The sequence below is a fragment of the Haliotis rufescens genome, unplaced genomic scaffold, assembly GCF_023055435.1.
Source record: "Haliotis rufescens isolate VD_foot unplaced genomic scaffold, xgHalRufe1.0.p SCAF_2, whole genome shotgun sequence".
Classification (NCBI taxonomy): domain Eukaryota; kingdom Metazoa; phylum Mollusca; class Gastropoda; order Lepetellida; family Haliotidae; genus Haliotis; species Haliotis rufescens.
Genome location: NW_025963890.1, coordinates 7,009,052 through 7,034,257, shown reverse-complemented (window position 1 = coordinate 7,034,257; position 25,206 = coordinate 7,009,052). Strand labels below are relative to the sequence as shown.

The 25,206-nt window shown below is 39.1% G+C and overlaps 1 protein-coding gene across 1 annotated transcript; it reads right to left on the bottom strand.

Moving 5' to 3' along the window:
- Positions 1-790: 790 nt before the first annotated feature.
- On the bottom strand, positions 791-21,729 carry LOC124147962 (organic solute transporter subunit alpha-like). The gene is made up of 9 exons (XM_048399554.1): positions 21,638-21,729; positions 19,410-19,479; positions 15,061-15,116; positions 14,645-14,799; positions 11,958-12,031; positions 8,479-8,615; positions 7,929-8,040; positions 6,661-6,913; positions 791-5,908 (listed from the first exon to the last, which is right to left on the bottom strand). Exons 4-9 carry the CDS (start codon positions 14,664-14,666, stop codon positions 5,679-5,681), a joined length of 828 nt encoding a protein of 275 aa, XP_048255511.1. The 5' UTR covers positions 14,667-14,799; positions 15,061-15,116; positions 19,410-19,479; positions 21,638-21,729; the 3' UTR covers positions 791-5,678.
- Between the last annotated feature and the right edge of the window lie 3,477 nt (positions 21,730-25,206).

Below are 25,206 nucleotides of genomic sequence, written 5' to 3'. Positions count from 1 at the left end.
TAACAATGGCAAACATTTTGCCTCCGAAAACCTTATTTTTCAAACAACTCCACAGTTTAGCTCTATTTACAGAATCAAATGCCTTTTTAAAATCAACAAAGGCCAAATATAACTTACGTTTGCTGTGGGATAAATATTTCTCAATGACTGCATATAGAGTGAACATGTGGTCAAAAGTCGAATAGTCCTATCTAAATCCCGCTTGTATTTCAGGAAACAAATCCCTCATATTTAACCACTGTGTTAATCTATTATTGATGACAGCAGTAATTGCTGGCGACAACCCCTTGAAACCTTAAAAAAGGACTAGCATATCCATTTACCAAAACACTTGATTCAATGTTTTCGAAAAAAGACTTTTATCCAATGTTGAATACTTGGTCCAAAATTTAAAAAAGTTAGTACATTAAGCATAATTTTTCTTTCCTCAGAGCCAAATGCTTTTTCAAAATCAATTAATAACAATAAACCTGGTATTTGGTAAGATTTAGTATATTCCATCACATCATAAATCATTCTTGTAACCTCACCTATATATCTACCACCAACAAAACCTTTTTGATCCTCATGAATAATTAAAGGCAAAACATGTTTTATTCTGTCTGCAATTAACGCTCCAGCTAACTTATAAGATGTGTTAAGGAGGGAGATGGGGCGCCAATTCTTTAGAAATAATTTTGGTTTATTTTCTTTGGGAATACATGGTATCAATCCTTGTTTTTGTCATACCGATAGAGATCCATTCTTATATGCATAATTTAGATCATTTATTAAATAACTATGAAGATCCACCCAAAAGAATTTTATAAATTCTGCTGAAAACCCGTCTGGGCCAGGGCTTTTATTATTATTTTTTTTTTCAATGCTTCAAGTACCTCATCATAAGTCAATTCACCCTCGAGAGAAGAAGCTATATCATCACCTAGTCTTGGCACATGGGTATCAGAAAATAGGTTTTCTAAATCAATCTGTGTGCAATCTTCAGTTTTATACAATTTCTGATAATAGTCTCTACCTTCTTGAATTAGTTCATCTTGTTTATTTATTTGTGTACCATCTCCCTTTTCAAGTAAAGATATGGATTTGTTTAGGAAGTTTCTATATTCAAGTTGCAGAAAATATTTTGAGGGTTTTTCACCTTGTTCTATCCATTTGGCCTTTGATCTCATAAAAGAGCCTTCAGTTCTTATTCTATGCAAATTTTCCAATTCTAGTTTAGCTGAATCTAATTGTTCCATTAATTCTCCCATCTCTCTATGTGTATTTTGTACTCCTAACCTATTTTCAAGCCGATTTAAATCTTGTTCTAATCTGGATTACAAAGCTATGTTTTCTTTTTTTACGTGTTGAGGAGAATAACATTGAGCTTCCCCTAATATTTAACAGCATCATTTCCCAAAGTAGTTGGTCATCAATTGTAAATACTCTCTCATTTGTAGCTGTCTTGTCTTCATTTTGATCTAGAGTATCATTAATTGTTTTTTAACCATTGCGACAAAGTTTTTTTATCTTTCAAAAATGAGTTATTAAATTTCCAAAAGCCTTTTCCCCTTTGTATGTCTGAGAGTGAAAGAGTAAGAGATATAATAGAATGGTCAGAATTTATACTAGGTATATTATATCGCTGTCTTCAACTAAATGTAGCACATTGTGTGAGACTAAAAATAATCCAAACGAGCTTGCGTTATTGGTGTGGGTTGTCGCCAGGTGTATCTTCTTTCAGATGGATATAATTCTCGCCATGGGTCTTTAAGAAGTAAACTATCCATTGTCTCCAAAAGTTCCTTTCTTGCTTTGAGGTGGTTAATATCTTCATAATTACAAGTGTCTTTGTCTTGATCAATTATTAAATTCCAATCACAACATGTTATGATTCTCCTGTTAATTATACTGCTAGTTCCTTTATTTTTTCAATAAATTCTGGTTTGTCCGGATTTGGTCCATATAAGTTATGGTATATATTTTGTCATCAATACTTACATCTAATACCACAAAGTTACCTTCATATTTATCTTTAATTGAATGCATAACCTTGAATTCAAAATCGTTAAAATTTAAAATAGCTGTACCCCTTGCATTTCTTTTAAAAGGACAGATATAACATTCTTTATAACCCCATTGTTGTTTAATTATTTGTTCGTGATCAACTGTGAAATGCACATTTTATAGACAGTAAATCTGGGCTTTTTTATTTTTAAGAAAACTAAATACTTGTGTCATTTTAAAAGTATTATTTATTTCATAGCATCTACAATTGAGTGCTAATATCTTAAATTTCCCCTTTTTGTATAATGTCATAAATTAATATTTTGCCATAATAAATAAGTATAGTTTTGTCTGTTGTATAGATTCTATATTTGCACACTGCAGGTTTGGATGGAAAAAAGTGTTCTGTATGAAATATAAACATAAACATAATGAAGTATAAACCATAAATGGTTCCTTTGAGGTCATCCCGAGTTCCTACCGAAACCGCCCAGGTATAAGTAGACAACAAAGTCAACATAATGTCAGTGACGTAAAATGGCGAAACTAGTGAGAGATATACTCTGGTAATTGTCATGATTGTTTCCATTCTTTTGATTTTGACCAGACAGAAGGAAAAACACCTGTATCAAAAATCCGATTGAAACATTTAACCAGAAAAGGCATATGTATCACCTATGTATCACCAAATGTAAACTCGACTGCTCTTTCACCGTAAACTCTCCCATTTAGTATAAATAAACAAAGCATAGATTCGACAAAATGCATCCGAATGTATTGATAGTACGATCGTGAGATACAGGCTGTTAAACAGGGGCATTGTCTACATGAATGTATAAATCATCATGTCCAAAGGCACCACAGTCCTCATAAATGGGATTATTTTCGTTGCCTGTGCGGGCATTAAATTCACCTCAGAGTAGCACATGTGAAGAAGTTAAATCAGACCAATGTTCCAATATAAAAGCTTCCAGTTTATAAATAAGACAACCTGAATCAGTTCTCCCATTGTAAAATGTAGAACCTGCCGGAGGGACATAGTTATACAACATTAAATCACATTTTAAATTTAATTCAGATTTTGGAAATTTTAAAACATATGAAGTTTTCTTTATCGGTGCTAAGGTGGATGCACTGGTTCACAACATCTTGTCTAACGCAGGGACACACACCACCAGAACATCTACCTAAAAACGATAGTTTAACTGCTGGGGCAAAGTACATTTGGTAACCAGGTAGCCAGTTTAAGTCTGGGAAATCTGATATAAAATTATAAAATGTCTCCAATAAACACACAATATCAAAAAATTGGGGGTAGGCAATAAAGCTTACCATTCTTGAAATATTTCCAATGAGTCCTCTATCTTTCACAGCTTTAAGTTGTTGATCTTGTCGGATAGTTAAGTCACTTGAGACTTCATAACCGTTATTCTTGAGTGTTGTTCGAGCTTTCAATAATTCGATCTTGTCATCAGATAGCCGTAATTTAATCTTGGTTTGGAGATGTGGGGACCGATGTAACGGAAGACGTCATCACTAACCCCTTCATCACTAACCCAACATTGCTGTTCAAGATATCTAGTACCTTGACCTTGGAATCAGTGTTCGTCTCCCCTGTTTCCTCTGTCACGTTATAGAGAATAACGTCTCGCCATCGAACTGTGCTAGTTTCTCTTCCACGTTTTCTAACTTGTCGGAGATCAAACCAACATCCTCGAACATTATGCTCTGATTGTATTGTACAGTTTCCACGTCAATCTAAAGATTGGTCATCTTTGATTCAAGGTAATAAAATATGGTCCTAAAATCTCGAACCTGATTTGTGAGTGTGGTTATCTGATTTCCGAGGTCACATGCCACGCATTAGATTTCCTTCAAAATGACATCTTTGACTTCGTCTAAGGTCAGTGGTCCGGGATTCCTTTTGATGTCGTTAGCACACAGGATTCTATGTGTTATTACCTCTACGGGCAGCGGATTATTGACATGCGTCTGGAGCAGGTGATGATTGAGCTGGCCAAGCTGACTATTTAATTTTGAATGACGTGACGTCACTTGTGTAAACAAGTTCACAAACATGCTCTTTGTAAATATGAATACAGATCAACATTTTCACATGCGTTCAAAACAACATGGCTCAAACCAATATACAAGGTAAACATCATTGCACATATAATAATTATGAAGTGTTTATCAGACCCGACGACAGTGGGTGAATACTCGCTATGTTTGTCAAGTGTTACTTGCCTTTTGGTGCCTTTTGGTTAAGTTAAAAGTCCAACTCTGGATCTAGAGACGTCAATCGACACCATTTCTTGTTTTGTTTCGGTCTCTGGTATTATGTCAACCACTTATTACAGCTTCACTTCGGTCGATTTCGGTCATAATACCTAATTAAGATGATTTTTTGACGGAACGCATCAACACACGTCTTGGCATAACAAGGGGCATAACTCCAACCCCCACATATACAAACTATTGAAAATGTCCACAGGAACTCAATATTGCTATATACTGCTAATAACTGCGTTATGCCAAAAGAAATCAACAATCGACAAAATGCGACTTCATCCTACAGAATGATACCATATCTAACGATAAGCCACACTATAATGTACTTCCTTTTACATGCACAAACGATACTAGTTTACAATGGTTCCAATAATGTAATATCACACCATTGAGACATTTACTACTTGGTTATCCAAGGAGAAACAATGATCCAATCAACATTATTATTATTATTATTATACTTTTAAAATATTGACTTTCCAAAGTACGTTTCACAAAACTATGCCACCATTCTAGACTTTTCAGTATGAAGTAAAACAAAACCACATGATCACTAAATGTTCCTGTTTCATAGATTCTAAAACAGATTCCTTTTATAAGTTCTGGTCGTCATGTCATGTTCTATTTTGTTAGTCTGTGTACACGTTTCCACTCTCGCGCTGTTCAATATGTACAGAGATATATGTTATTTCATATCACCCGGGGGTTATTGTTATTTCTCATCCAAAATTGGCTCCCACGGGTGATATCGCTAGGCTGAAATTGTAGATATCACTGCAATGAAATTGCATCACAATGCTTTGCAGACCATTGTGACGTCATTTGTTACCATGACGTCACAATTAAATGACACCACTAATAGCTCTGTTACTGAAGCTGTTAGCAGTACTTTTTACCCTTAAGACATTGCTTATGGCTGTCTACAAACAGAAAAAAAGTTGGAAGAATGATGTTGGATGATAAATAAAATCTCACCCTCGTGTCTTTTGATATCAAATATATAAACACTTGTTGATCTACGTGGAAAAACTCCTCGGCAAACCTCGGAGTTTTGTTTTTGTGCTGATATATTTGATATCAAAAGACACTTGGGTGAGATTCTCTATTTGTTTCCTGTAAAATGTTGATAAATGCAACAAAAGAATAGACTTATAAAGAAAAGAAAGTGTTCTATTCTTCTACAAGTGGTGCCTGTGAATCCCAAAGCCAACGAGTGTCATAGCCCTGACTATGAGACATGGACCATTTTACAAAGCGATCCTAACGCTATGACTTTTGTGATTTTGAGATAAAGTATAGTTACAATATTCATTTGGGACACACTCTCCTGTATCCTGGGTCACAGTTCTCTTGCCATCAATAAGCAATATAACCGTTCCTGTGTCCACTCTCATCAACATCTACATGTAAGTAATGCTTTCCTCTAATTCCATTCCACTGTTGGTGTATTTCAATATGTTGGTGTCATTGTTCAAGGAAGAATTCCCGTTCTTCTGTGCTTTGTCTTTGTCACCTGAGCTCATAACATCAACATCTGTGATGATCTGTGTTTCCTCTATCCTGCGATAAAAGCGCCGAGCAAGAAGCGCAAGCAAGAACATTTCCAAAATGACAATCAGGTGGTTCCAAACTGAAATTGAAAACAGAGGTTGTTTACATTGTTATCCAGTCAGATTACATCTTTCACCTTTTACTAGTGGAAACAAACTGATGATATTGCGTTACTATTGTTAAAATAGTGGAATTAATTCCTTTTGAAAGCTCTATATTGGTGGTAGTATTGCAGGATATTAACTCCGAAGTATTTATACTGCAAATCAAACAGAATAGCAGTAATTAATGAGTCACAGAGTCAGTATTGCAGGGAAAGAATATCAAAATGACCTCCAAAAACCCATAAACAATTACCAGTTCTGACAAAATTGATTTGTATTGTTTTTACTACTACATGTTACGCTAAAAAGAATACACACCTTACATACAAAAGTCCAGATGTGTTGGGTGTCATGCAGCTTTGAACAATATATTTTCAGTTACCACAGTGTGTGAGGAAAGCCAGAAGTGATGCATATTTTTTATGTTTACCACCAATCATCTCTGCTTCCACGAGTGAATGGGTATGTCACTTTCTATGGCAGACGTCACACTTGCCATTGCTTTGTGAGGTTGAAAGCAATATTGGTAGACAGGTATACACGTAGGCATGTTGGTGGTGGCCAGATGTGACACTTACCATGGTCTCGTGCAATACAAGACATCATTGATGTACAGGTAGGAAGGTTGTTGAGGGCGAGATGTGACACTTACCATCGCCTCGTGCAATACAAGACATCATTGATGTACAGGGAAGAAGGTTGTTGATGGCCAAATTGTGACACTTACCACTGCCTCGTTCAGTAGAAGGCAGTATTGGTGTACAAGGAGGAAGGTTGCTACTGGCCAGAATATTGAAGACTAAGCCCTGCAGATTGCTGAAGACAAGCACTAACTGCATGCAGATGAACTTTGGGACAATGTTGAACACCTTTAGGTGTTTTCTGGACGCTCTGAATACAAGGATCAGGCCGTACATGGCTGTAAGTGTTGACACACCATTCAACACACTTATGTACAGGGAGGCCTGTTTTGGACTCATCTGAAAGTGAGAGAGTGAGTGAGTTGACTTTAATGCTGCTTTGCACAATATGTTATTTATATCATGGCATGTCACATGATGTGGGAGGAAAGCTTAAAGTCTCAGACATTTGCACTTTGATGAAACCTATGAGCAACTAAAACAACTAATTATGTTTAACATTTTACGTTCTGAATCATTTTCAGAGCTGATGCATGATTTCAAATCAACACAGGCTGAAAGATAGCAAGATGGTGGCTACCAGATGTACTTTGAAGCATAGCAAGATGGTGGGTACCAGATGTACTTTGAAGCATAGCAAGATGGTGGGTACCAGATGTTCTTTGAAGCATAGCAAGATGGCGGGTACCAGATGTACTTTGAAGCATAACAAGATGGTGGGTACCAGATGTACTTTGAAGCATAAGAAGAAGCTGGGTACCAGATGTACTTTGAAGCATAACAAGAAGGTGGGTACCAGATGTACTTTGAAGCATAGCAAGATGGCGGGTACCAGATGTACTTTGAAGCATAAGAAGAAGGTGGGTACCAGATGTACTTTGAAGCATAACAAGATGGTGTGTATGAGACGAACTTTTAACATCGCAAGATGGCGGGTATGATATGTGCTTTGAAACATCACAGGATGGCGGGTATGATATGTGCTTTAAAACATCACAAGATGGCGGGTATGATATGTACTTTGAAGCATAGCCAGATGGTGGGTATGAGACGTACTTTGAAAGAAAGCAAGATGGCGGGTATGAGATGTACTTTGGAACACAGCAGGGTGGCGGGTTTGAGACGTACTTTGGAACATGGCAAGACGTTTGGCATGATATGTACTTTGACACAAAGGAAAGGCGGCGGGTTTGAGACGTTCTTCGAAACATAGGAAACATGGCGATGTATAGGTTAAGCAGAGGAAGCTAGCAGGTATGAGATGTATTATAAGGCAGCAAGATAACAGTTATGAAATGTATTTTTAAATATTGGGGAGCATGGGATGTATCTTGAAACAGACTTATTTACTTACCTTTCCGTTCTGATATTTGTTATCAGCCCACAACACAGCAGTCAAAAGCACAAAGATCGGTCTTAAAATGGCAAATTGTAAAACAGACATTCTGATTCTGAAGAGGATCTTTCTGAAAGAGAATAAAGAAACCAGTCAAAGCTTTATTTTAGAACACAATGGATGAAGAAGTTTAATGTTACCTCAACAAATACATATGTCCGAATTGAATGGATATGTGAGAACTCTTACAATCAGGTTGTTGTCACATAAAAGTACACATCACATTGTTCTTCCTGTGGTTAGCAGTGGTGGGGTAGTCTAGTGGTTGAAGTGTCCTCTTGTTACAATAAAGACCTTGGTTCTATCCCTCCCACACCCCATTGAGATACGGCTGAAATATTAGTCAAAGTGGCATTAAACCCAACGTACTCACAATGTAATTGTCACTGTCAATATGAATTACATATCAATGTATTTTATTTAAGCATCAATATAACAGGGTTTAAAAGTTCATCTCAAGAGGCTTGATGGTGAATTAATAGTGACAGTGACAAATATACCTGCTCACTCATTTACAGCTATCTTGGGGCAGCAGACGCAGCAGCAGGCCACGGGAGGGCTGCGCAGGTTTATTGTCTCCCCTGACATGTGATCGATGAGAGCTTGGTCCCCTCCATGGTAGTGGATCAGCAGAAAGAGGAACAGCTGGAGACAGCGGGACATGTAGCTGACATAGTACAAAAGACACTCTGCAGAAAGTCAATCTGAGGGAGACTTCAGTTTATTATAGAGGTGGGTGGGTCAGAGGGAATCAGGGAGGAGGGTCTCCAAAAATTTGACAGTCTCAATATGTGAAAAGAATACGGATATTTGGGGAGGGTCATGAAAATATGGACATTTGATAATAGAATATAAAGTGCTTTTTCATTTGGTCTTTACAGGGAGGCAATGAACAAATGTACAAGGACATGGGGAGGGTCATCAAACAATATGACAAGCATTAGGGGAGGGTGATTATTTTCAATACATTAGTGCATCAAAAACCTCTGACCCATTCACCCCTGTAATAAATTACCGGTCCCTTAGATGTTCTTTCCCCGCAAAACCATAGTATCAGTGATCGAAATGAAGAAAATGCCACTATATTTATTTACATAATTCTTGGCCAGGTGAAAAAATACAAAAAGAGCCGGGAACTCTTTAGCTCATCTAAAATTTCCTTAAGTTTCATATAAGATCTGAAAGTTCACACAAGGGTAAAGAAGGACATGCTAAAAGAAAACCTGATGTCTCAGTATGTTCATTAAGGTATTATGTTCATTAAAGAAACATGGATAACTGGTTTACATGCAGATGGCCAAAATCACATGTTCATCAGCAGTATACAAAGGCCAGATTTTGAAGTTGTGACAAGTTATAGCAAAATATACAGGACTTAACAATACAATACATTACAATACATTAAAATATTGCACTAGTACCTTGGTGAACCGTGATAGGCGAAGAAAAGCTAACTGTGGAATATAGTGTACATGTCCCCTACTTTCCATGTCCTAGTCCTACCATATACATGTACATCTTGTGACATATACTACTCAAAAGAAGTTAAGGATCACCCGATTCTTTCATATTGGTAATGTTAATCTGTCATGGCATGAGAGATTAACTATTGTAATATGAAAGAATCAGGTGATCCTTAACTTCTTTTGAGTAGTATATAAGTGTGCCTACAAGGCGTACTGCAGACATAAAGCCAAGTGCAGTGAAAACAAATAAACCTCTGTCCATTTTCAAAAAGTGTAATCAGGGTTTCAAATTGGTTAAATTTACTGGGGCTTTTACTGTCGTCCAAAATGTCCTAAAGATTGTTTTCAAATTGTGTAGTGATATACAAGAATGTGCTATAAAAGTTGATAAAATCATAAAACATGGCCTAAACCCATTTGTTTCAAGCATAAAATTTGTTATACTACAGCAGTTGAATATATACTGAACAGCATTGAAAACGCACCAGCAATAAATCTTGAAATATAACAAAAACAATTTGAGCAATGACCGATTTTGATTAGAACAGACATAGACGGATTATTAAGAAAGACGACAAAGGAAACAGGAATACCACACAGTAATGACAATTACGTCATCAGTGTAAGGAAGACACATAGGGTTAAAATGAAAAGTCAGTATCTGGTATGTCCGCCATTGACAGCAACACAGGCCATGCAACGTCTTCTCATTGATCGAATAAGTATGCGAATAGTGTTCTGGGGCATTCCACTCTTGACGTAGTGTATCTTCAAGTTCTCTCAGGTTCTGTACTTGCGGACGACGTGAGAGGCGTTGACCCAGGTTACCCCATAGATGTTCAGTTGGCGATAGATTGCTGGAAGGTGTGTATATCCTGAGCGGAGACGTCGACGTAAGGTGTCAGCACTAATCAATTCCGTCGGCCTTGTACGGTTGCTGCAGTCCTGGTAGCCGGAAGTGTACGATCACGAAGATGCCGACGAACAATATGGCGATCCTTGCGTGGTGTAGTTACACGACGTTTACCCGTACGTGGTCGATCTCTGGTGGTTCTTGTCTGCTGGTATCTGCTCAGTAGCCTGAGGACTGTTGAATGATGGCATTGAAACCGTTGTGCAACGACTCTACTTGACGTACCAACTTGAAGCATGCCCAAGGCACGTTCACGTTCCTCTGCTGTTAATCTTGGCATTTCTTGTGTCAGTACCCTTTACGTCTGCAGCAACAAGTGATGTGGCTTTTAAAAGTCTGTCTTTTATAGCCCTATTCTGCATACTTCCCGTGAAACAAAACACGTTTTCCATGGTGTGTAAGCAATTTGTTGCGTTTTGGCGATTTCGCTAACCAAAAAATTAGGAATGTGTTTTGACGAGCTGTTCTTCTTCATGCTTCGTCCAGAACGTCGTATATTACTCATTCACTTATATATTTTCATTTGACTTAAGCCCGGATACAAATACATCCATTTTCATGGTGGTGCGTTTTCAATGCTGTTCAGTATATTATTCTACCATGACATCAATAGTAGAATCCTACTTTCTGATTTGTTTGCCATGATTATTGAATCTATATAAGAAAATATGTATTTGAAAACACTTTGACAACCAAAGGGGTAATAGAATATCATAAGCGACAGTTAACAATGACTAAACGTCTGTATGGCGGAATTCATAACGTAAACACAGCTTTACATTTGGCGCTATTCCTTTGCAGACTGTGATGTCATTTGTACCACGTCACAATGCTTAGGCATCGTTGCTTGAAGTACATTATGACGTCATAATATTGATGTGTACTCTTGAAATAAACAGTGCAGAGGTCGCCTTATTTGTAAGGGAGGATCTCCAGAAAATTACTTACGGGGTGTCTGCACTAAAAGTTTGTATTGGCTGACACTGAACAAAGCTAAATATTATGATGAAAGTTGTGGTTTGAGTTAATAAAAACAAACCTTCGTGGAATAAAACCGATCGTCATTCATTACTGAATTCACCTATTAAACATATTCGACTCAACGAATGCCCATCACTCATCACTTCGTTATTACGAAAGAGTTCGAAGCCTGTACACTTTTCAAATTTGAACTCTCCAGCTAACGCATTTGGTTTCGAATGAAATGTACAGATATTGAATCTAAGTGCAAAACCTAAAAAAAACCCAGAGCAGGTTTATCCCCTAATCAGAGTAGTGTATTCACTTCTTTCTTTAGTGCAGACACGACACGTCAATAGCTTGTAGTTTGGCTGTATGAATCTAATACAGTGAATCAAAATTGCTGACGGCATGTTACATAGAGCTGACAATTCTATTCTTGTAAGAAATATACTCCAATTTCTCCATATATAATAGACTGAAGGCTTTTGAGGATGTGCAATGATATGACAATAAAACAAATTTTGGAAATCAAGTGAAGCGTGCCATATATCAACAGCCTGTGGACCCCCCAACTCCACCCCCACCAGCTGAATCCCCTGGACTCGACAAAAGAGAGATTCTAGAAAATCGCTACATCTAACTCACATGGCCGCCACCAGATCCGACAGCAAGGCGGATCGCGGTATACACACAGCTATCAGGGCTGTCACTGCAAACACCTGTTGGGAGCAATTACAAGCAGTCAATCAAGTTCCACTGAGTGAATACACTTAACCTGAAATGAAGTGAGTGAGTGAGTGAGATGGGTTTAACGCCGCTTTTAACAGTATTCCAGTTATATCACGGCGTGTCAGCTTAATGTGGGAGGAAAGCCCGAAGTGATGCAGGTCTCAGACACTTACCACTTCGGTGAAACCCACGGTGCTGACAAACCTAGAAACACAAGTATTTGTCACAAAGTGACGAAATGTCCCCCGCCTGTATATACACCATAGTACCAAATATGAAGACAATCCAGCGATTAGTTCTTGAGATATTGCGGCAACACCGTTTTCCAACTCCAAAAACAGATTTGCCTGCTGTGACCTTGAAAATGGGGTCAAGGTCACCAAAACCGACTGGTGTCTGCGGTGTCTGTATATACACCATAGTTCCAAATATGAAGACAATCCAGTGTTTAGTTCTTGAGATATCGCTGCAACACCGTTTTCCAACTCCAAAAGCAGATTTGCCTGCTGTGACCTTGAAAATGGGGTCAAGGTCACCAAAACCGACTGGTGTCTGCGGAGTCTGTATATACACCATAGTTCCAAATATGAAAACAATCCAGTGTTTAGTTCTTGAGATATCGCTGCAAAACCCTGTTTCAACTCCAAAAGCAGATTTGCCTGCTGTGACCTTGAAAATGGGGTCAAGGTCACCAAAACCGACTGGTGTCTGCGGTGTCTGTATATACACCATAGTTCCAAATATGAAAACAATCCAGTGTTTAGTTCTTGAGATATCGCTGCAACACCGTTTTCCAACTCCAAAAGCAGATTTGCCTGCTGTGACCTTGAAAATGGGGTCAAGGTCACCAAAACCGACTGGTGTCTGCGGTGTCTGTATATACACCATAGTTCCAAATATGAAGACAATCCAGTGTTTAGTTCTTGAGATATCGCGGCCACACTGTTTTCCAACTCCAAAAGCAGATTTGCCTGCTGTGACCTTGAAAATGAGGTCAAGGTCACCAAAACCGACTGGTGTCTGCGGAATTTGTATATACACCATAGTTCCAAATATGAAGACAATCCAGTGTTTAGTTCTTGAGATATCGCGGCAACAAACAGGTGGGACGTACGGACGGACGTACGGACGTACGTACGGACGGTCGTGAATACTATATCCCCCGCTTCGCGCTTTCGCGCGGCGGGGGACAATAAAGGGGGCGAACCGGGATTCGAACCCACAATCATAGGTTTCTGGCGTGCCCAAGGGACGCAACTCTGCACAGCGAATCGCGGCGCCTTAGACGACTGGGCCACCCGTGCCCCCCTGAAATGAAGACATGTTTATTTCGTAATTCAGGCCACATGGCCCATACTACAGTTGTAAGATATATAACATTTTAGGTCACATATCCAGAGTGTTTCATCTCTGTCGATCTCATTTTAATTAATTTACATAAATATATAGCTATCAAGCGCAGTACATTAATATCCCATGATTTAAATTAATTTGCAAACGTAATATTACCTTTATAATATTTCTGTAATGAGATAAAAAAAAAAAAATTCTCAAGTGAATATATTTCTTACATACAAAAAGACATGGTTTTCATCCTCTACTAAATGAAGGTCACATTGTTTACATATAGATTCTGTATGAGGTATATTTAACAATGACCTTTTAAGAATAATGTTGACTCGAAAGTTGTGAAGAGATATTAGAAATTTACACATTGCTCTAATTAACCGTTTGTCTCTGAGTACTGTTGCGGATAATTTGGGTTGGAGAAGAGATTTTATATTAGCATAATGCAATTTAAAGTAATACTGTGGTACTATGATTGGAAATATATATATATATATATATATATATATATATATATATATATATATATATATATATATATATATATTTCTTGGGCGTCATCTAAATGCAGATAAAAACATGTTCTTATCACCAACATCTTGGAATAACCAGACATACGTAAAACCACTATTAAATAACGTTTGCCTCACACACGATGCCCAATTGACTTTTCCATTCTCGTCTAATACTTTAAGCATAACATAACTTTGGAAGGGCTATCGACTTGCGATCATTCGCAAAAGCTTAATCCAGTACTTAATTACCCTTAATTGCGTATTTATAAACATACAATGACGTCCATGTTTGTTTGTTTGTTTGTTGTTTAACACAGCACTCAGTAATATTCCAGTTATGTGACGGCGGTCGGTAAATAATTGTCTAGACCAGAAAATCTAGTGATTGACATCATGAGCATCGATACACGCAGTTGGGATACGATGACATGCATCAAACAAGTCAGCGAGCCTGACCATCCTATCCCTTTTGCTTTTCACGGCAAGCATGGGTCCCTGAAGACTATTGATAGATCAGTTGTTTGTTTGTGTGTCATCATACTCAAAAGGGAGTGTCTTTGTGGTTGATCATACTGTCGATCACCGGTTTGTTGTGTTCAGACTAGTTCAGACTAGACTACAGTTCACAAGCATATATCTTGAATATTGCTGAGTGCAGCAACAAACAACAAACAAACATAAGCTTTAAAGAATTTTAAGTGTGGCCTAAAATGTGCATACAGCCATATCTTGTTTACTTACTGGTTGTAGGCCAATCATCCATATGGACAGAATTTTTGTCTTCTGTACTAAGAAGTGTTGGACTATAAACCAGGTGCTCTCAAGGAACATGATGACAATAACTACAGTAACCACTGCACCAACTGCAATAGCAGCCACAAGCCCGGTAGATATTTCTGCAGAATACAAATCATAACATGTTTTAAATACAAACAAAGGGTATAATCATTATGTCGTGAACAAATGTCAAGGGATTGTACAGGTGGTCATCCACAGGAGATAAAAGTACTGGGAGATACTTAAGGCTCAGTCCCTTGCATTGTACTATATAAACAGAGTCGGCAGTATCTAAATACAATCTATAAAATTAAGATTTGTAAATAGAACACATTCACATGTTCATGCAGTGTAAAAATAATGTTTGTGATGTTAATTACCTGCAAAGTAGCTCTCCGAGAAAGGTACAACATCAGGGCAGTTTGGTGCCACAGTACTGAAAACATACAGGTTTTCGCATATAAATAATGTTATATGAAAATAAATCTTAAACTTAAGAATGCCAAAATACCTATGGTAAACGTGACACGCACACACATTCTAAACGTTGTTCAATTGTAGGGGCCAACTATTTCATTATCTTGGGGGAGGAGATTTCATTCATTACTTTATTTTATTTTATGCTTGTTTAGGACTGGTGTCAGTTGCAATACTTCTGTCACAAAGCTATAGCAAAATGATACGTGGTTACATCCATTTTCCTAATGTTAAATGTGGGTTTCTTGAGGGCTGTTTCCAGCTTTGATAAAACTGGATTACAAGTAAAACAGTGAACCCGTACCCCTCAACAACCTCCTGATTATTAACTGGAGTTTACCTTTAGAAACATTTTGAGAGCAAGAATGAAACAAGAATTTTGATTTTACCATGTTTCCTGATTCCATAAATATTAAGGCATGAGCTGGATTAGCTGTATTTTCAGCTCGAAAGACGAAGTAGGATAAGGCCCTATTTCTTACGAATTCTTTACCTCCATTACACCATCGCCATAAATCCTGTACTTTGGAAGCAATCACACTACATCTATATTTTCAGATTTTCAACAAACGTCATGTTCACTGTCAAAAATGCATCATTATTTGTTCCCCTAAGAGCACCAACAGCCTGTATCTCCTCCATCAAAAGGCAGGAAACAACTTATTTCTTTCCTGTGTGTGCTATTGTCAACTTCTACTACTTAGCTGTCTCATAATAGCACATGGTTATATAGGCACACTAATTGTAGTCCGTTTTCAGTTTAAATAGTTTATTACACATTTTACTACTGTTGGATGTCGTTTACTTGGCTGTTTATAGGGGCTTGTATTACGTGAGTTTAAGTTGGTGTTGGCAATGGCGTCTGGGGACCCTCAAGCTGCCTGTTGGAAGTGCAGAGATGTAAACAGCACGGAACTGTTGTGAGATTTGCACTCTGCTTTTTACGAAGTTTATGTAATCCATCATCAAGGCCACGAGGAAAGAAGCGGCCTAGAAGAAAGTGGAGGCCATTATGTCTTTCCCTTTACCCCCGGAACCAGCAACTGTTTGCTCAACAGAAATGGAATCATTATTTGAATACCGTCTCCTAGCCCTTTGTCTGAAGGTAGAAAAGCTGAAACGGGTCAATGCATATCAGGCTCAGAAGAATCCACCGGCCAAGAGAGCGCGTAGGGGAGTGTACCCATTACAGCCACGTCCGTCTTCCTCAGCTACCGGACGGAGATAAGGACATGTTTAGACATCAACACCGTACGGAACAGACTATTCCTCTTCAGATGCTGGAATACGCAGGTTGCTATGCCCCTTTTACTTCTCAACACATCCACCAAACTCGTCAGTGGCCAAGCAAAACACAGAAAGTTACAAGTCTGGACATACTGATAATTCTTCTGGATGCATATGCAACAAATCCGCTTCAAGGCTGTCTCTACTCAAGCTAAGAAGATGGTGATTGATGTCGCAGCCCATCACGGCCCCCAAGATATTTAAGGATGAACTTGGAAAGATCAAGGATGAGGTCAGAAAGGATCCGGTCGAAAGGTCTCAGGTCTCCACCATCAATTTAGCTGTCAAGGCTCATAGTTCATCTTTTCCCCCTAAACGACCACGTGAACACTCCCAAGACATTTCCTTCCGGGAACCTGAAAGAAGGAAGTTTATTGTCTCTTGCAAAGAATCGTTTCAAGCCTTTCGGAGAACAGACCATTCACAGCACCCCCTGAATCTATTTCCAGTCTGATGCCAAACGTCGAGGATCTGGCTGAAGAGGTTTCAAGTCAGGAGGTCGAGGGGACAGCAGTTGACACTGCTCCTGTTGCCATCACAGGTCCTGTCGGCCTGACTATTTCTATGGACTATGATCATAGACTGCCACATTTTACAACATATCCGACTCTGTGTCCAGTGGTAGGGTGCCTTTTTTTCTACGCAATCAAACTGGGGACTAATCAGGTCCAGGGGGCACGAGTGGCCCAGTCGTCTAAGGCGCCGCGATTCGCTGTGCAGAGTTGCTTCCCTTGGGCACGCCAGAAACCTATGACTGTTGGTTCGAATCCCGGTTCGCCCCGATTATGTTTCTAGGTTTGTCAACACCATACCCGTGCTCGTGGGTTTCACCGAAGTGGTAAACGTCTAAGACCTGCATCACTTCGGGCTTTCCTCCCACATTAAGCTGACACGCCGTGATATAACTGGAATACTGTTAAAAGCGGCTTTAAACCCAACTCACTCACTCACTCCTACCACTTGATCTTACAAGGATACAAGTTACACTTCCGTAACTGTCGACTTCTTGTCTCCTGATCTATAGGTCGTCGATTCCACCTTAAAGTAGCCAAGTTAAAGGAGGCTGATCTCGCAATCAAGGCTTTGGACAAACGGGCCTTTCTGGAACTCCAAGACACAGACAACAACACAGGTTTCTATTCTCCAGTGTTCTTGGAGCCAGAGAAGAATTCCACCGAAATGAAGATGGCTCTCAACAAATTTTCCACTTCCACACCTGGTCCTGTTTGCATCCTGCCTGAACCATCGGCTTCCAGTTTATGTCAATCTGGTACCGGATCCGATGCAGTGTACCATCATTTTCATTGCTCCAATCTGGTCGAGCAGGCCATGGTTTCCCAGGCTCTTGTCTCTACTGATGGAAAAACCTCGATACCTACCTCTTCACCGAGATCTTCTACGGCAACCCAGGTCAGATATACTCAAAGAAAAGAATGACCGGATGTGACTTCACATTGAGAAGAGAAATGAAATCGGAAGTGACATAACAAGATCCGGAAGTGGCATCGTATGGAGGAAATGACGTCATTTAGTGACGTCAAACTCGGAAGAAAGAAAGACCGGATGTGAAGTTAGAATCAGAAATAATAAGGTAAATTATGCCCTAAAAGAGTGCAAGGATAATTATTAATACGAATACCAGCAATATAAAGGTAATTCATGGGAAGGTATCACATTTCTGACTGATTATTCCACTGCAAGTGATTTATTGGAAGACATCTCATAGGATTTGAAACTAATATGATGGAATGACAAGGGTTTATAGAAATCACTGTCATCTATACAGGGAGTGTGGTAGAGACAGAACCCGCCTTCCCTCTGACATATGGCAATGACGTAATAGAGGTAGAGGGTTCGTAAGAATTATGGAAACAATAGTTATCATTGTTAATAATTCCAACAATACTACCTCTATTAAATCAGACATACTCCCCACGCTACCCCACCCCACCCCACCCCCATCCCAACACACACCTCCCCAATCATTTGTCTCCAGTTGATTGGTGTTTGGAAAGAAGTTAGGATTGTCCTGCCTTTGCGCAAGGAAGAGCTGGAGGCTGTTGGTACTTTTACGGGACAAAGTCAAATAATTATGTATAGCTGACAGTAAAGAGGACGTCTTTTTAAAATCTGAAACTTTAGTTTTAGTGTGATTGCAGCCCCAAAACAGGATTTATGGCAATGATGTAATAGAGGTTGTATTCTTAGAATTACTGACAATGATAACTATTCGTTTGATTTTTGGCACACTAGTAATATCAATTTACAAATAGTACAAAAGTTATCAGATATGTTTTAAAGGGTGACACCCAGCATCTATTCCTTCTTACGCTTGTAAGTTTGGACTTATGGCATGATCACATACTATCACAAAGTATTACTAAATTGAGTGAAAATGTATTTTTAATTCAAGTAAAAATCTAAATATGAGCAGGTTTGTGACCCAACATAAACTGTGCACTATATGTTTGTACTGATTTTATCTCCTACAAAAAAAAGCCTGGGTAAAAGACTTGTAGAAGTTAAAATATCAGAAAAACACTTCGCACAAATTCTAAAATCAGTCTTTTGACATATTTGAACCTTACCTATGTACAATTCCTATAAACACATCGGAAACCTTTTTTTAATGATTTCTGTAGAGTTTGCTCATTTCTGAAATTGTGCAGACTCTGTGGGTACGCGGGCCCTTATCCTACCTTGTCCTAAATATTGTTGGAATATAGAAGATCCTACCCTAAAGTTTGGAAATGCCCAAAATAATTTTTGTTTTGTTTTTTATCAGAATTCTTTCTTTCAACCTTTGATTTGTGTGAGCTAATACCAGAGTACCAGTGGTTCACAGGTTCACCATTAATATATTATTAAAACTTGAGTAGTGAGGATGTAAAGAGACATTCAGGAACATTCTGATTCCAACTGGTTATCTGGGAAACGGTATATCACAACTAACGAATTTACTTACGTGTTTGGGGCTTCAGATCCCATATTTGAGTTTAAAGTCTCAGAACTTGATACAGCTGCACCACCTGCTCCTTATGGGAAACAATGAATGGAATTCAGGATACAAAGGTTCTTCATTGAACACAGAAGTAAAGGTTATTTTCTTTATGAAGAAAAGTATAAATATAACAACAATAACGAAACTCAAACCAGTGATTTATCTAGACCCGCTCAGATGCCAATATTTGGCCATGTCTGCTGCAAATGTCAACGAAACCTTTCTTGAAGTAACGATGTCTCAATTCACGTTACATACAGCTTATGTTGTGGCTTTGTGAAGGTGACTTGCTGTTTGGTCGTAACTGGTTAATCAAGAGGTTTACATTACTGCATCGAATACAATGTTAAACTGCATTGTTAAATTACCTCTGAAAATAGGAAGATATGAACTGCCAATTTTGCATTTTGAAAATTTCTTTTTACTTTTTCATAAGTTTGCCACACATACCAGTATAGAATCTTTGATAAATTCCTGCAAACTACACACTGAGCACATTTTGAAAAATATGGTTTAGCAGATCATTGGTAGGCCCACAATGAGGGGTAGGAATGGTGAGTCTGGATCCTTCTACCCTTCCTCCTTTTGAAATGTTTTTCACATATTGTCATCGTATTTTCCACTCAAAGTTATAAAAAAACAAGTAAGTAATTGGGATCCATTCACAAGTTCCCTGTAAAGGGCTAGTCAAACTTAAGTTATTGGATCCTTATTTTGAATAACAATGACCTTGCAATGAACTTGCATAAAGGTATTGATGGAATCTAACCATACACTTATCGTCATCACTACTAGTTAAAGAATCATTAGCCAGTTCCTGTCTTTTAAAAACCCATTCAGGTGAATATTCGTGTACATCTATTAACCTTCTGCCTCTGTACAAGACAATTCAACTCATGAAACGCTGTGCACCCGGCTAATGACACAGCCCACAGTATATACCCTTGGGTGCAGGCTAGTCAAGACACAATGCTTCCCTTTCTCTCTCTTATTCTCATTCTCTCATTCTCTCTCTCTCTCTCTCTCTCTCTCTCTCTCTCTCTCTCTCTCTCTCTCTCTCTCTCTCTCTCTCTCTCTCTCTCTCGGGGGCACGGGTGGCCCAGTCGTCTAAGGCGCCGCGATTCGCTGTGCAGAGTTGTGTCCCTTGGGCACGCCAGAAACCTATGATTGTGGGTTCGAATCCCGGTTCGCCCCGATTATGTTTCTAGGTTTGTCAGCACCATACACGTGCTCGTGGGTTTCACCGAAGTGGTAAACGTCTGAGACCTGCATCACTTCGGGATTTCCTCCCACATTAAGCTGACACTGGAATACTGTTAAAAGCGGCGTTAAACCAAACTCACTCTCTCTCTCTCCAGGTGTGTGTGTGTGTGTATTATGTGTGTTTGTTGAGTAGATCGATGCTCATGATGTCAATCACTGGACTGTCTTGTCCAAACTTGATTATTTACAGACTGCCGTCATATAGCTGGAATATTTGCCGAGTGCGGCATTAAACAAACAAACAAAGTACTCTCACAGGGGAAGGAGAAGAATTCTGCATGAAGCTTTAGAAACTGTGTATACACAGAGAAGGATGACCTCATGCGGACTGTAACACTTTCAAATAATTGTGTGTGGGTTTGTTAAGCGTCAAATCATTTTTTTTTAAGATTGCAAAAAAACAGGCAATTCAAAAAATTAAAAATCACATCTTTACCCATCAACGCAACATGATACTGAGTAAACATACGGCAGAAAGAGGTTTATAATCAAGATACACTCAAAACAATGGAGCGGTATAGCTTTGTAATCCAACACTAACATCCTCGTGATGATTGCGCAATCAGTAGTTGAATGCAGAGCCACTGTGTAAATTTACACAAACAATCGTCTCTCACCAACTGGTGACAAAACACACATATTACATTGCAGATCAATCGGTCGACATAGTCAACTGATGTACATGTAACTGATATTATGAACTCTGGCTAGACTTGGTATTTCCCAAGGCTTAAAAAGACCTCACATCAACATAGACGATAGATCGTTCACTCGTCATGCTAAGTTTTATCATTCAAATCGAGACAAATCGCCCACTCACTCAGCAGCGCTGCCGTTAGTATTGTGTTGTACGCTTAAAACGTGATAAACTGTTATCAACGACCGGTAGCCGGACTATTTCCATGTTGAGCTTAACATCAGCTACTCACAGTTCCGTAGAGAGACTGGAAATCGATGGGGGAAGAAACTCTGTTCGAGTACCCTCCGCGACACATGAACATATTTTGATCTCCGACCAGCGCTTGCACGAGATCACGTGACATAGGCTGCAAGCCGACGACACTGGCTTCTTTCCAAAGCTTTTTTCTTCACCCACTTTATCGTTGTATAAATAGGTTGCATGTTGAACCCATGGGAATACTTGATCATACTTAATAATATATATGAACAATACATGGTTGATGTTATGACGCAGGAATGAGGCTGCCAACCCCCTTTTGGTACGAGGAATTCGGGGGTCTATTTAGAGGGAATTCGGGACTCAGCAGTGGTGTATCTGATACGCAGATTAAACATAAAAAACAGAACGTAAAATATTCCTCCATGTATTTCTTTTGTTTGATACTTCTTCAGTAATTAAACCTCAAATCGCACCCTTTTCTCAATGCTTTTGACATTTAAGTGTTAGGCAGTATTTTAGATTCAAGGGTGAGCAAAGAGTGAAAAACCTAGCAATATTCTAGCTGTATGACGACTGCCTGCAAATAACCGAGTCTTCACCAGACAATTCGTTGATTGGTTTTATGAGCAATGATTCAAGTCAACCAAGTCACCATCAACCAAGTCACTGAGCCTGACAACCCAATCCTCGTATCACCAGCATTGCTGGGAATCCCCATTTCGCCTCCAACGACCAGCAACCGGTTGCTGGGGACGCATTCTACCCCGGATCCCCACGGGGTCAATGAACCTCCATACTATCCACTAATTGAAACCTATTTACTAAGAGGCGATTGGGTTCGCTCGTCACGACAAAAGTCCGGGTTGGTTTCCCCCCATGTGAACAATTTGTGAAGCCCATTTCTGGTGTTCCCATTCGTGACATTACTATTATTGCTAAAAGCGGCGTAAAACCACATATAATCGCCATTTATTCAACCAGTCAATGAATCCGAATATCATTTACTGGTTGAAAAAATAGTTTTATCAACTGTAAACAACAAAAACACTCTTTAAAAAAAAGAAACGCACAGGTAGTATGTAGTTCATTGAACCTGATTACACAAAAAATCCGGTATATAAATTGGATATATGTCATTGGAAAATGTTGGTGGCCCGATATTCGACAAACGGTGGGTTAAAACGCAGCCATTGTCGACTTGCAATGTCTTAAACGGCATTGTTTTCACACTTGTTCAAAAATGTCTTGGAGGAAAACAGTAAAGCAAAATGCACGTGCAATTTATGGCATTCGTAACTCGTGGTATTGGCTATAAAAAGGCAAGCATAAGCCAATAATTTGTCATTCAATTGTCAACATTGCCACAGGACGTATCCAAAGAGGGTAATCGCAGTCTTCTGTTGCACGCCACTTCAACGTACACCACAGCACTATTTGCCGCCTTTGGGACCAATACATACAGTTTAATTCCACTGTAGACCGTCCGAGAATCGGCCGACCAAGAGTTACCACCCCTGCACAGGATCGCTACATTCGACTGTTCCACTTACGTCATCGCAATGCAACAGATACAGAGACTGCAGGACGCATTCCTGGTTTGAGGAGGATATCGGACCAGACTGTCAGGAACTATCTTCGCGTGGCTGGAATCCGACCCTGAAGACCAGTTATCGTCCGTTTTGCAACAGATCCATAGACAGCGACGCTTGCGTTGGTGCCATACCTTACAGCCTTGGAATGTGAGAACCTGGAGACGAGTATGGTTTAGCGATAAATCACGATTTCTTCTTCGAGGCGAGATGGAAGACAACGTGTTTATCGTCGTCGAAATGAGCGTTTTGCCCCACATTGTGTACGTGAATTCGACAATATCGGTTTCGGTAGTGTCATGGTGTAGGGGTCCATATACACCACGAGATCCGACTTGGTTGTGGTTCAGGGAAATTTGACCACAAATCGCTACATGAATCAAATTCTTCAACCTCACCTCCCTTCAAATCATTGATCGCTAGAGGGAGCTGTTTCAACAGGACAACGCTCCACCGCACACAGCTCGTGTCACGGTAGACTGCCTTCATAATGCATACATCAACGACTTGTCCTGGCCGTCGAGATCTCAAGATCTCAACCCAATCGAATACCTCTGGGATGAACTCGATCGACGTGTACGTCAACGTCAGAACACGCCGCAGACACTCCCACAACTGGCCAACGCGTTACAAGCAGAATGGCGCAGAATTCCGCAGGACAGAATTCGAACACTTATCCAGTCAGTGCCGAGGAGATGCAGAGCCGTGAGAGTTTAGCGCAACCTTATGGCCTTATATGACATGACAATGAACAGTTTTCAATTCCTTTGTACAACGACAACATGTGAGTATCGAGCCCCAAAATTTCATATGTGTATCTATCATATTAAATTAAATATATCGACTTTATTTGGTAAAATAGATTTACTAAAAATCTACCTCTAAGGTGTTTTTTAAGTGTGTAGATGGGCTGTGAGGCTTTGCAGTGAAAGATACATTCAGGCCTGCGGAAGTAACGTATTTTTGGCCAGTTTGCTATGTTTGTTTCTGTGGTTCAGTTCTCATTCACCCCACCCCATTCCTCATCCTCTACTCAGCGCTGTCAGCCTATTTTCTTCCCATTATCAGCTCTCTCAGCCTAGAGAGTTGCCACAGTGCCAGCATTAAATAGAATTTACGCGAAATATATAGACGCCCGTGCGTCTTATACCGGAAATACGGTAAGGAAAAGAATGTATGGATGTCAACTTCTTTATTATGAGGAACACAAAGTTTCGGAGTATATGCTTACTCCTTCATCAGGTGACGAAGGAGTAAGCATATACTCCGAAACTTTGTGTTCCTCGTAATAAAGAAGTTGACGTCCATAAATTCTCTTCCTTATGTGTATCACTTCTAAATGCCTTTAAAAGATTTGGAAATCATTTTCTGATATTTTCAAGCAGGTGAATGTGGTATGTATCTCTACCCATGTATCACGCGTACCTGATCTCACTGCAGTTATGGAGTATGCCCGGACTGCCATGTTTCCTATCTAATAAAATCTCACAATCTTGTAGAATACAATGAGTAAGATTTGTTCATACATCCTGCATAAAAAGACTAGCCACTTTTGTGGAAACGGATCAAATTATTTGGGAATATTAAGGTGTTTTCTCAGAAAGGACCGCTCAAAAATTGATAGTATTTTTTTAAAATTTACCAGCTTTGGTACGAAAACATACAAGAAGAAGACTGGGAAGATTTTATTGTGCCTTTCTTGATTTAAAAAAAGGGGTTCGATATGGTTGACAGAAGAATTTTTCTTTTTTTTCTTTTTATAACTGGTATACATGGCAAACGCCTCACAATAATACAAGGTATGTATGAGCAAGTTTAATCGATGGTTCAAAATGGATTTAAATTAGCTGAATATTTCTTTAGCAACGCTGGTGTTGGCCAAGGGTGTACTTTCATTGTTTATCAAAGAGATGATGACACATTTTACATAAACGAAATATTAAATTAGAAAATTGTACCGAATTTGACTTTTGGAAGTGAGATATGGGGATTTACACAAAGAGAAAAT